The sequence below is a fragment of the Pseudorasbora parva genome, chromosome 5, assembly GCF_024679245.1.
Source record: "Pseudorasbora parva isolate DD20220531a chromosome 5, ASM2467924v1, whole genome shotgun sequence".
Taxonomy (NCBI): domain Eukaryota; kingdom Metazoa; phylum Chordata; class Actinopteri; order Cypriniformes; family Gobionidae; genus Pseudorasbora; species Pseudorasbora parva.
This window is the reverse complement of record NC_090176.1, coordinates 39,000,377-39,013,628: the sequence shown is the minus strand read 5'-3', so window position 1 is coordinate 39,013,628 and position 13,252 is coordinate 39,000,377. Positions and strand designations below refer to the sequence as shown.

The following is a 13,252-nucleotide window of genomic DNA, read 5'->3' as shown; positions in this document are numbered from 1 at the left end:
TGTGCAAATAGCATTGTTGGACTAATAGTTTTAGACACTGATATTGATTGAAGTTTATACACTACTGTTTGGGGTCGGTAAGATTTTATATACTTTTATTCATCACAGTCTTTCTCTAAAAAAACTAAAAAAACAAAAAAAAACAATTGTTTCTTGAGCACCAAATCAGCATATTAGAAGGATTTCTGTAGGATCATCATGTGACACTGAAGACTGGATGTAATAGCTGCTGAAACTTTAGCTTTGCCATCACAGGAATAAATTGCATTTACATTTTTTATTATTTTGTTTTTCAAAATAATATTTCCCAATATCACTGTTTTCTCTGGATTTTTAATCAAACAAATGTATTCTTGGTGCACGTAAGAGACTTTTTCAAAAACATGAATTATCTTACCAACCCCAAATCTTTTAATGGCTGTATATGTGAAGTCCACCACAATCTAAACCATTATCTTATAACTGTTCCAAAACAGGTTACATTTTGTAAAGTACCATACAGAAGTATAATAATAACTCCTTCAGCACAGTCAATTTCTCTTAAATCAGCTGGAATATGATCCCTGATCAGTAGAGTTCAGCAAAATGCCAAAAAGGCCTTAAAAAAAAACAGAATTTAACAAATCGCAATTAATGGATTTGAATAGTTCATAATGAAACATACGGTTTGGTTTAAAACTACATCTTGGTTTGCTTTGGCATTTCAGCCATAGAAACAGTCTCATTTTCCTTACTATTGGAAATTTTCGCTTTCTCATCATCTGTCTCCTCTCTGAAAATCTTGTCAAGCTGATCTGGATCCACATAGGTGTAGAAATAGGCCATGATGGAGAAGATGATGCTGACGGCTACCAAAAGAGCAGCAAAAAGGAGGAACTCCACCCACTGTTTATGAAATAAGAGGTTTGTCGGTACAGGATCTATGCAACAAAACCATACAGGAATTAATAATAAGCCCACTGCTTACCTGTTCCATCCCGGCCCCCTCTGCCACAATCAGTACTATGACATTACCAAATGCCACAGTCATAAGCCATCCAGCCTGGAGAACAGACTTCATGTTTGCCGGTGCCTACTCACAAAAGAATAAGAATGAGAAATGTAATGCACTCAAGTTAAAAGTACAAGGCATTTAATAGACTTACCTGTGAGTAGGAGAACTCCAAACCAGTGATAGAGAACATAACTTCTCCAGCAGTGAGGAAAACATATTGTGGAACCTGCCAGGCGATGTGAATGTTGTTGGCTTGGATATCCTCCATCTTTCTGAATGTTAGATCATTGCTTTCCTGTAGAAATGAACCATATCGGTGTCAAGATATTGATCCAAAAGCATTTTTAGCTTCCTGTGTTGAAACATTTTAAAAGTAGGGAATGTAATACTGACAGACTGGAATGGAAGGCGACAAGCATTTACACTGTACGTTTAATTGATTTATCCACATTTAATATGTCTCTGGACATTTGGACAGGTGGATGCCGAGGCTTTTCAAGTTAGGTAGAGTCTGCGTTCTCTGAGCCAGTTCGTTTGCTTACCTATGTGAACTTGGCATGTTTCCTAATTATCTGCAAACATATTTTGGAATTTGAATGCTTTAGTTCAGTAAAAAAAAAATACATACAGCACCTTTAATTGAATGCATACCCATGCAGTCTTTATTTAAAATTTATTTAAAAGTTTTTTTTTTTTTTTAAAGAAGTCTCTTATGCTCAACAAGACTGCATTTATTTGATCAAAAATACAGTAAAAATTGTTAAATATTATTAAATGTATTTTTAAAATAATTTGCACAAAAAAAAAAATTCAGCAGCCATAACGCCAGTCTTCAGTCTCACATCATCTTTCAAAATCATTCTGATTATCAAAAAACATTTATTATTATTATATTCAGAGTGGAAACTGTATTTTTGTGGAAATGTTTTTTTTTTCACGATTCTTTGATAAATATATAAAGTACAAATTAACTTTACTTTTCAATAAATGTTGGTTGTAGACCTCAATGTTCTCATTTATCAGCAAAAATAGCCATTAAAAACTTCAGCCAAGTTATAAAGTACACTATATCTTAAACTTTGCAGTCAAGTATAAGTTGCAGAAAAACATTAACTAGAAACTGAACTCGATCACCCACCTTTTTGAGTATGACAGTGTAGAAGGCACCAAAATCCAGAAGTCCCAGATCGATTTCATATTGACTGGAGTCTGTTACACAAACAACTTTATTGTATCTGAAAGAAGAATGAATGCAGAAGTGAAAAACTGTGATCAATTGGAGGGTTTGCTTGAAACGATATATGGATAAGGAAGCGTGTACTTTATGATTAAAATACTCACTCTCCCCTTGGTACACTTATATTGGGAGAAATCCCATAATTAGCAGGTGCATAAAATGCATCCGTGCCAACAGTTATGTTGATATTCTCAGTGTCGGTATTGATAAACCTGCAACAGACATGTATACAAAGACAAAAGAGTACTGAAAACGATTTCAGGCAATCCCAGTTGCTTTGTCAAAGGTTAGCTTGAAGGTATTGATAATTGGGACAAAGCACTAAAGTTTAACAAACTGTTAAACAGTAACTTGAAACAATATAAACAATGTTCTGCAAGCATTCATTTACCTTAGATACGCAGCCCCGGATTCAGATTTGGTGATGTGATCTTCCACCTGTATTCATTTGAATAAAGAGAAGTGTCAAATGATGTATAGTAATGTATATTGCTATAAAATATGTGTATGTGCTGGTAGAATCTTTGCTGGTGAAATCTGAAACTCACCAGATTGCATACAGTGCCACCAGGCTGTAGAGGACGATGCAGGAAGAGACTGTAGGCGGCCCGTTCTGTGAATGTGAGTCCACACTGGTATTCTTCCCCATTGTGACTGACAGTCACTGTCTGGAGCTGGGATTTGCCAGTAAGTGGAAGACTTGTGTATCCTGAAGGATCCTGTACAATAAAAAAAAGTTGTTTACTGGCTAAACCGAATCGAATAAAGCAATAACATGAGTTATAGCACGAGTTGCAGTGTTTTACAGCACTTATAAAATGGGTCATAGACATGATATAAAGCTGAGAGCCTAAAAGCTACTTTAACTTTGGTAAAATCATGTAATGGCTTCAGAAGACTCATTGCTCTAAAGGTGCACTATGTAGTATTTTTGCAGTAAAATATCCAAAAACCACTAGGCCAGTGTTATATATTTTCTTCAGTTAAGCATTCCAACTATTTGTAAATTGTGAGAAAATTGCTATTTTAAACAAGGACCCGGGACGTCTGAGCATAGGGAGGGAGTCGCCTGTCAATTGCATCATATATGTGTTACACTCGGTTTCTGGATGTCTGGATGGTTCACGGAGCAGTAATGAATGCAATTGGCTAGCGCCTGCTCAAGGATATTTGCATATGGCGATCTGATTGGATGACGCCTGCGCTGGCATCTTCAACTTCTGACGCTCGCAATGCGAGTGAAGTGCCGCGACGGAATCTACAATTCAGTTCGGCAACGGATGATGTCACCCATTCAAAGTAAATGGGAAGCGTTAACGCTTTTGCCCCATGTAAAAGCGGTGTTACTCTTAGCAGTGTGAAACAAGATTCACAGCAGCCGCTGAGCAGATAAACAGATAAACATCAAATTTTCATTTTTGGGTGAACTATTCCTTTAAGAACATCTTCAATCACAGCTAATCCGATCAGAATTCAGAGTTGAAACTGCGATTTTAAGTCACATTCACTCAGTTAAGACCTTGGTCATTCAAAATAATATTGATATATCTTATACTCTACCATTTTTTAAATGTTTTTGAAAAAAGAAAAAGTCTCTTATACACACAAAGTCTGCATTTATTTGAAAACCCAAATCTAGAAATATTGTTAAATATTATTACAATTTAAAATAAGTTTTCGATTAGAATATATTTCAAAATCTATTCCTGTCATGGCAAAGCTGAATTTTCAGCAGCCATTACTCAATGTCAAATTATCCTTCAGAAATCATTCTGATATGCTGAATGGTGCTTAGTAAACATCTGATTATTGTTATCAGTGTGTTAGTGTAATAGAAAAGTATTATTTTAACTAAACTTTTGAACAGTAGTGTATAATAGTAATATCTACATATTTAAGACATACAACATTATTATAACTTTGTTTCGATTATGGAGACAATAAAATGCACACGTTTGTCTGCAGCACGTTTACCTCATATGGTGTAAGTGGCTCTGAGAAGACAGCGTGTTCTGGAAATTGCACTCTGACATCTGAATCCATAAGATTAAAAACCTGAATGAGGCTTTCTTTGGCAGGAGGGGGCTCTACAACAGTTTTCTAGCCAGAGAAATTAAACGTCAGTTTCAGTTAATGTTGACAAACTCTAAATGACTGATTTTAGTGATTCTACAGAAGGTCTTTAAATGCAATATGGTGCATTTTTGCAAATGTACATACAATTACGTTAATTTCTACGAGAGTGGCAGCACAGAAGGCAACTGCCGCAAGGATCATGCCTACTGCCATCTTCCTTAGTGGACTGAAAATGAACAAGAAAAATATTTTACACAGACAAGGACAGTAAGTATTAATCAAATGAGTGTCATGTTAACACATTTAATGTCTATATATTAATTAATAACTATATATCAATCTATATAATTAATTATAATTGATCGCTTTACCCTGGTCCAATGTTTTGCCCTACGGACTTTTGTAAATTAATTACTGTATAAAAATATATACAGTACAGGCCAAAAGTTTGGACATTACTATTTGTAATGTTTTTGAAAGAAGTTTCTTCTGCTCATCAAGCCTGCATTTATTTGAACAAAAAAACAGATTTTTTTTTTTATGTTGTGTATATTAAAACAATTTAAAATATTTAGTTTTCAATTTATTATACTTTAAATGATCATTTATTTCTGTGATGCAAAGCTGAATTTTCAGAATTGTTACTCCAGTCTTCAGTGTCACATGATCCTTCAGAAAACATTCTAATATTCTGATTTATTATGAGTGTTGGAAACAGTTCTGCTGCCTAATATATTTGATGAATAAAAGGTTCAAAAGAACTGCATTTATTCAAAATAAAAACATTTTCAAATAATATAAATCTCCTTTACTATCAATTTTTTATCAATTTAACACATCCTTGCTGAATAAAATTATTGATTTATTTAAAAAAAAAAAGAAAAAAAAAAGACTGACCCCAAATTAGTGACCAGTGTATATTGTTGTTACAATAGATTTCTATTTTTAAAACATTTGCTTTTTTTATTCATCAAAGTATTATAAAAAAGTATCACAGGTTATGAAAAAATATTAAGTAGCAGAACCGTTTCATATTATAATGATTTCTGAAGGATCATGTGACACTGAAGACTGGAGGAATGATACTGAAAATTCAGCTTTGCATCACAGAAATAAATGATCATTTAAAGTATAATAAGTTGAAAACCAATTATTTAACATTTTAATAATATATCACAATATTACATTTTTTTCTGTATTTTTGATCAAATAAATGCAGGCTTGATGAGCAGAAGAAACATTAGAAATAGTAATGTGTCCAAACTTTTGCCATTACTGTATGTATACATTTCTGTATTTACTTTTTAACCGACATGTGGCGTGCATTTACACAGCACTCACGTGAGTTTGATCCGACACAGCCCTACCAGCGGGTATATACCCATGTCAAAGATTGGAATAAACACCAGAATCAGCAAAGCATTCAGCATCTTGACAAAACAGAAACACACACCCATTGAATGACACTATAATACATTGATTATGAAGGTGATAACAATAAAATGTTGTTACTTAAGTTTTTATAAGCCGTCATAAACTGACTGGTCATTTTGGTATGACAGTACAAAAGAACAGGAAGTAAATGTTTGTTAGGCTTTACATTACATGTGTTTCAAAGTGTTTAGAAAAGACTTTTTGTCAGATTTATGATTTTAATTATTGATAATAATATCTATTCTTTAAGATGTATTAAAATAAATTGTACATGTCAGTTTTTAAAGAAAAATTATTTTATTTAAAATCCAATAATGAACCCTTAGCCTATATGTATGTGTCTATCTGATGATTTTTTTTGTTTTACCTGCATTTGATCAGGCTTTACTATGAAGCCTCCGCCCTGAAAAACAAAAAAAAAGGAACTCACTTTTAAGCTAAAAGAAGTCAGTAGTACATTTAGACGTGCATTTAGACATCTTCAAAACTGATATACATAGACTAAAAGCAAAAATAATTATAATAATAATTTCATACTGAAGGTCTTTAAGCTGGGATATTTTAACATAGAAAAGTTACACACTTCAACTCTGCAGCATCTGAATTTCAACAACAAGAACTGTAATGAAGTCTTAGATATTTATAACCTTTGGATTCAATAGTGATTTCAAAGCGTGTATATTGTTATCAAAAAAAGAATCAGATCAAGGACATTGTTATCTTATAAACAACATATGTTGGTTATCTTTTACTTGCCATATTGCTTAATTGCTTAGAATCACAAAATAACATTATGATGATGATAAATGAATGATAATTTCATTATTGCATTCCCAAATGTATAACTACCCAAGAAGAATCTGAATTTTTTTTTTTAAAGTATTATCCTCTTAAGATTGGAGGTCAAAAAAAGAAAAGGACTTACAAAATCCATGTTCATTCGAGTGGCTTGAAGAGTCCAGCGCGAACCCTGGCATAGAACAAAGAGAGCTATTTTTAATTAACTTATTCACATCATTATTATTTATTAATTCTCTCATCCTTTTCAAATTAGGCAGTACAGTGCTGTGACAAGAGATACATTTTCACTGGTTCATGAGATGTCATTTGTCATTATAACATTTAAGGTATTCAATGGATTTATAATGAGGAATCAGTCATTTTTCCTTGTTCCTTAAAGGAGTAGTTTAAATTGAAAATTACCCCATGATTTACTCCCCCAGGGCCATGCTAGATGTATATGACTTGCTTCTTTCTGATGAACACAATCGGAGTAATATCAATAAATATCCTGAAACTTCCAAGCTTTATGATGGCAGTGATTGGGTTCATCGAGTTTGAAGCCCAAAAAGTGCATCCATCCCTCATAAACCTACATGAGCTCCGGGGAGTAGATCATGGGGAAATTTTCATTTTAAAGTGAACTACTCCTTTAATGAACAAGGAAAAATTCTTGATCCTTCATCATAAATTCACTGAATACCTCAACATGTCTGCTGGACATAATGATCTCATGAACCAGTGGATGGACTGCCCCTTTAAGTGAAATACTGTGTCGAGTTGAGTGTTAAAGAATTAAGGATATCAACTGAAAAAAAACATTTTACCTGCTGGTCAAATAGAGCCCAGAACATGGGCAATGGAATATAGAGAACCAGCACCCTGAACACCATTTTAATTTCCTGAATGAGCCGCTTCTGTAAAATAATCAAAATCAAGGTTAAATTTGTTTTATGTCATTGGTAGATGGAGCACCCCCCAGGATTTCAACTGCTAGATTTGGCTTGTATAGCAATTAAAACAGACCGAGTACTTCTCCTCTGCCCAGTCCAGCCAGTGACTGCGTTTTGGGTTGCTCTTGGAATTCCTCCATCGATTGCGTATAGCAAACTGGCAAAAACAAAGTAAAAGATGAACATTAGCCTTCTTTTCATGCTCCAGATCCTTCGGTAACACATTAAAGAAAGGTAAGATTTACTTACCCCAATACATTTGCAGACACGCACCAAGATATTTCCCTCCGGAGGACTTTTCTTATATAACCCACTTCCAGAGATAAACACCACTACATGAACAGGTGCAGAGTTAATAACATGCCTAATAAGTTAAATAATGTAGATAAATTGACCATAGGAGTGATGTAGAAGTAGCAAGCTCATCTTCATAGTGCATTAATAATCAAGTATTAGTTCGGACGAGCATAGAAGCCATACTGTGTTCTATATTTTCAAATGCATTTCAGATACAGATGCTTTTATCCAAAGTGACTTAAAATAGAGACACATAAGCAATTAGTTACAGAAACAACAATATCCATAATATACGAATAGCAACCAACTGTAATGTATATGGGACTTTAGCTACACTGAAAATAAAATAATACAAATTATACACACTTATGCAAATACACATAAAGACATTAATAATTTTAGAGTGTCTCCAAATACTCTGTGGAGGCATTATGTGTATATGTTCCATCCAATTTACAGACAAGGGCTGAATCCCTTCTCTCTCCATACAGGATTCATGGTACACTGAATGGGATTTGCTAACGTGCTATCATAACAAACTGGCTGGGATTTCCGAAATAAATGAGCAGGAGTTTGCTAAATATACATGCCTACTGAAGACAGTTGGTTTCACAAATACAATCAGTTTAGGATTACCAATTATTCCCAAATTCCTTCCATTCTTCAACCTAAAATTCCCAGAAAATAGAGGACCCTCACCTAAGGCAATGACCATTAAAGCCGCAGGAACTCCAAATGCCAGGGCGTAGCAGTCTCCTCCAAAACACTGCACATCGCCTATGGAGTTTGAGTGTAATGATTATCTAAGGTTTCTCTAATTGACATGATAATAGCACTTTTATGAGCGCCATATACTTTCATTGCTTTAAAATTATAGCCTGAAGCTTATCTTGAGTCTGACCTCTTAGTATTGGTGTGACAATGGTGGACAAGACACTTCCAGCATTGATTGACATGTAAAAGATGGAGAAGAATTTTCTCCTCTCGTCGGTCTAAATAAGAAAGGATTTAAATAAGTTAGATTTTGTAAAGACCCAAACAAATCACATCAAAATGTAATGTGTCTTTTAATCAATTCGATTTGAAATCACCGATATGAGTGTACTCCTAAACACTTGAAGATTTTGGTTGGTTTTATCATTTTATTATGTGCTGCATTATCTTAAGTTGAGTGATTTGTACAGCACTTTGACTCATTCTCTGATTTTTACTGTGCTTCATAAATAAAAGAAGCTAATAAAAGTTAAAATAGCATTATGATTTGACAAGTAAATAGCCCACACTGCAAAAAATGCATTTCTTACTTAGTATTTTTGTCTTGTTTCTAGTCTAAATATCTAAAAAAAATATTTCATTAAGAAATATTTACTAGACAAATTATTGTCTTGTTTTGGGGAAAAATCACTCAAAATCAAGAGTTTTTGCTTAAAATAAGCTAAATAATCAGCCAATGTGGTAATTAAAATAATGTTGTTTTAAGATTATTTGCTTACCCCACTGGCAGATTATTATGCTTATTTTAAGCAAAAACTCTCTTAATTTTTAGTTATTTTTTCCAAAAACAAGGCAATTACTTTTGCTTGTCTAGTAAATGCTTCTTGTTTTAAGAATTTTTAGATGTTTGGACTAGAAACAAGACAAAAATACTAAGTAAGAAAAGCATTTTTTTGCAGTGCAAATGCCCAAGATGATATATTTTTGTTTTGTGACTTACATTTTCCTCATCGAACTGGTCACCACCAAAAGCTGCAACACATGGTTTGATCCCTCCTGTCCCAAGAGCTATAAGGACCAGACCAAGCATTGACAGAACTCTGAGGAAACAAAAAGTGATTCTTCCACTGCACCTCAAAAAGGGAAATACTTATTCCACTGGAAACACATTTACTGTATGGCCTCACAGTAGAATGCTACACCTTGACAGTCATCAAAAGAAGCTTACATATGAAGAGTGCTGTCCCCTATATCAGGAATGGCACCCACAGACTTGATCACATGACCAATCACATAGACTATAGACAGATAGATGATGGTTCTGCGAATAGAATAAAAAAAAGCTATTTTCAACATCAACTTTCACCATTATTCATCTAACAGAGTATTAAGAATAAGACTTACCTGAACTTCCCCAACCACGAGTCAGCAATCAAGGCCCCCAGAAGCGGAGTGAAGTAGCACAGTCCTGAGAAAGCATGGTACACAGCTGTAGAAAGATTCTTATCCCAGCCCAGGTAGCGGATGAAATAAAGCGTGAGCACCGCTGTATAAATAAAATGCATACTTATCAATATAACATTAGAAAATATGTTAATACACCATTAGAAAAATTATACTATACAAAGTATATATATATATATATATATATATATATATATATATATATATATATATATATATTAAATTGAATTACCTTTCATTCCATAGTAAGAGAATCTTTCACAGAACTCGTTGACCACAATGAAGGCGATGCTAACTGGGTAGTTAGTCCCACATAATTTCTGTGCATAAGCAAAGTATTACAAACATGTCACATTTTCACTGAAAGAAACCCAAAGATAAATAATATTATCCTGTTCATTCATCAGAATTTTACATTGGTAGCATAGGTCAAATATTTACCAGAGCTTGTGTCAAAAGACACATAAAGTGACAAAATTGCCCAAACGGGGCAAAGAACGTCCCATATTGAATCCCTTCATTTACTGTATGACATCTAACATTTGGAATATTTCATAATATTCTACTCTAGGCCTATCTGTAGTTATGTTAGCATTACAGTGACTTACAATCATTCAGAGGTGGACAAAGTACACAACTCTATTAATTGAGTAAAAGTAAAAGTACTACTGGTCAAATATTACTCCGTCACAAGTGAAAGTAAGTAAAAACAGATTTTTACTCAAGTAAAAGTACAAAAGTATTTGTTTTCAAAAGTATTTAAGTATTAAAGTAAATTTCCTTTTTTATGCCAATGCATTATTTAATTATTGTTGTATAAATGCACACTGCCATCATGGTTTAAGTCATTCAGTGATGCTCCATCTGACATACTAGCATATGACTAACTTAAACTAATTTAAATACTTGTATATAAGTTCCAAAGCTCTTTACAAAGCTGCTGTCACTTTAAGGCCAAATGCACGGATCCAATACACTGATACACAACTGATATTCTCCCAACTTTACTCTTCTCTTTCTCCCAGACGTTTATATTTTTAATATTTTATAAGATATTTTTTACATGCACCAATTATATGCTAACTAAACTAATCTTGATTTTTTTTTAAACTGAAACAAACTTTCAAAGTATGGCTATGGGTGCACACACTTGTGCCTAAGAACCGTCTTCTTCCATTTTGCTATGAACTGATCAGTGTTAAAAAAAAAAGTTGGTAAAATGTATAAGGTATAAGAGTGATTCCTGAAAGACTGTCTGAAACAACAACAACAAAAAACCTTTTAAAGATGGAAAAAATCATCCTCTGACTTTCAGAGCTGCTACAGAAACGACTTTCGACCTAGATAGAAATGTAGTGGAGTAAAAAGTACGATATTTGTCTTTCAAATGTAGAGACGTAAAATTCATAAGTTTCCAAAAAAATAATAATACTCCAGTAAAGTACAGACACACAAAAGGTGTACAGTACTCAAGTAAATGCACTTAGTTACTGTCCACCTCTGCAATCATTTCAGAATTATGATTAATACGTATTAGCTGTCTAGGGCAAGGTTTTAGAGCTAATATTTTAATATTTTACGTGTAATGCAAAAACAAGAAAATGGTGCAATAACTCTCACCGGTGAGCGCTGCCCTTTTCCATGGTTCTCTGCATCAACATATTTTTCTAGAGTAGAAAAAAAGAGGATTAAAAGAAAAGAGAAGATAATTGAATTAGTTGATGAAAGTATGGAATTTGGAAAAATATAATAATAATGTTGATATAAAAACAATTAGAAATTGTGCTTCCAGGCTTTACCATAGCCAAAAGAAACAGAAAGGCTAGATCATGCAGTGCAATTTTATTTTATTTTTAGGTATCAAAGTCACGCGCATTCACTGTATAGTCAAGTATGAAGCAAAACATTTTTTTTTCTACAGGCGCCACTGTTGCATAAAAAAAATCGTACCCAAGTAATCGATTATCTTGCAGTGCATCATATGTTAGCATTGACATTATCAAATACGCCATATATGCATGACTCAAATTTTGTTTAAACTCAAACATGTGTTTTTAAAGTTGCATACATTCTTCAGTCCACGCCACAATCCCAAAACACTGCACGTCTCGCAGAGACGACTCCAAATTTGGCGCAAAGAGAACTGCCGCATCAAATACATCTATTAAAAGAATTTTGAGCTTAAAAAACCCTCATTACCCTTCATTTTCCCCATGTCTTCAATGAATCCAAATGTGTATTTGGACACTCAACATCTAGTGGATTCCTGAGCACGCGTCCAAGTCCGTCCTTCCACAGAGAGTGAAAACTCACACGCCTCACGATGTTGTTAAAGCTGTTTTAACTTCTTGGGTTAATGTTCTACAAAGAATAGGTAACTCCGAACCGGGCGGGTCGATATACCACATATGACCCAACACATGCATCAGATTATGTAGTTTATGCGTGAGCTTCCCACTACTAAACTGTTAATATATAAACGAACGCTGCAGAAGACAGCTAAAGAAACGATTTCCCTTCGGTATAATTACAATCCAGTGTCTTTTCTTCTCGTTTTCTCTACTTTTGGGATGGTTGGGCTGTGGTAAAATGTGCCCTAATTGTTAAACGTGTGCCCCCTTCAGTGGGAGTGCAGCTCCCACTTCCCTCTGTAACAGGCGGAGCCATTTAGCATCTGAACAACAACTTTAGTTCTGAATGGTATCCTAAAGAGGATCATACTATGAGAGATTATAAAGAGAAAAAACATATACATCTTTAAAAAAAAAAAAAAAAAAAAAAATATATATATATATATATATATATATATATATATATATATATATATATATAATATATATAATATATATATATATATATATATATATATATATATATATATATATATATATATATATATATATATATTATTTTAAAGAAAGTTATCAAACATTTTATTCAGCAAGGACGCATTCCGTTAATTAAAAGTGACAGTAAAGAATTTACATTGTAAAAAAAAAAAATCTCTTTCTTTTTAACTTTCGGTTGATCAAAGAATCCTGAAAAAAAATGATTAATAACAATATTTGTTTTAAGCACCAAGAAAATTGTTATTTTAATTTGTAATACTAGTTTACAGTATTACTGTTTTACTGCATTTTTGATCAATGCAACATTGGGACTTTTACATCTGACTAGCCTCACAAAAATATGATAGTTACAAAAAACACAAACAGTGATGAGACACAAAGTGTCATGTCATTGAGCAATAAATAAAGTGCTAAATATTTCGAAATTACAAACAACATTTTACAATATGTCTTT

General features: G+C 33.3%; 1 protein-coding gene across 2 annotated transcripts; it reads right to left on the bottom strand.

Moving 5' to 3' along the window:
• Positions 1-118: 118 nt before the first annotated feature.
• On the bottom strand, positions 119-12,543 carry slc15a2 (solute carrier family 15 member 2). 2 transcript variants are annotated; one of them, XM_067444237.1, is made up of 24 exons: positions 12,149-12,543; positions 11,570-11,616; positions 10,182-10,269; positions 9,890-10,031; positions 9,714-9,806; positions 9,486-9,585; positions 8,673-8,763; positions 8,471-8,548; positions 7,724-7,806; positions 7,548-7,631; positions 7,349-7,438; positions 6,667-6,711; positions 6,109-6,144; positions 5,649-5,737; positions 4,452-4,533; positions 4,206-4,331; positions 2,780-2,950; positions 2,623-2,669; positions 2,336-2,443; positions 2,133-2,229; positions 1,146-1,289; positions 968-1,072; positions 735-885; positions 119-598 (listed from the first exon to the last, which is right to left on the bottom strand). In XM_067444237.1, the coding sequence occupies exons 1-24, from the start codon at positions 12,162-12,164 to the stop codon at positions 546-548; spliced, it is 2,166 nt and encodes a 721-aa protein (XP_067300338.1). In that variant the 5' UTR covers positions 12,165-12,543; the 3' UTR covers positions 119-545. The 2 variants fall into 2 exon arrangements, with proteins under 2 accessions (XP_067300338.1, XP_067300337.1); XM_067444236.1 differs by having other exon boundaries at positions 119-885; positions 12,149-12,542.
• Positions 12,544-13,252: the final 709 nt, after the last annotated feature.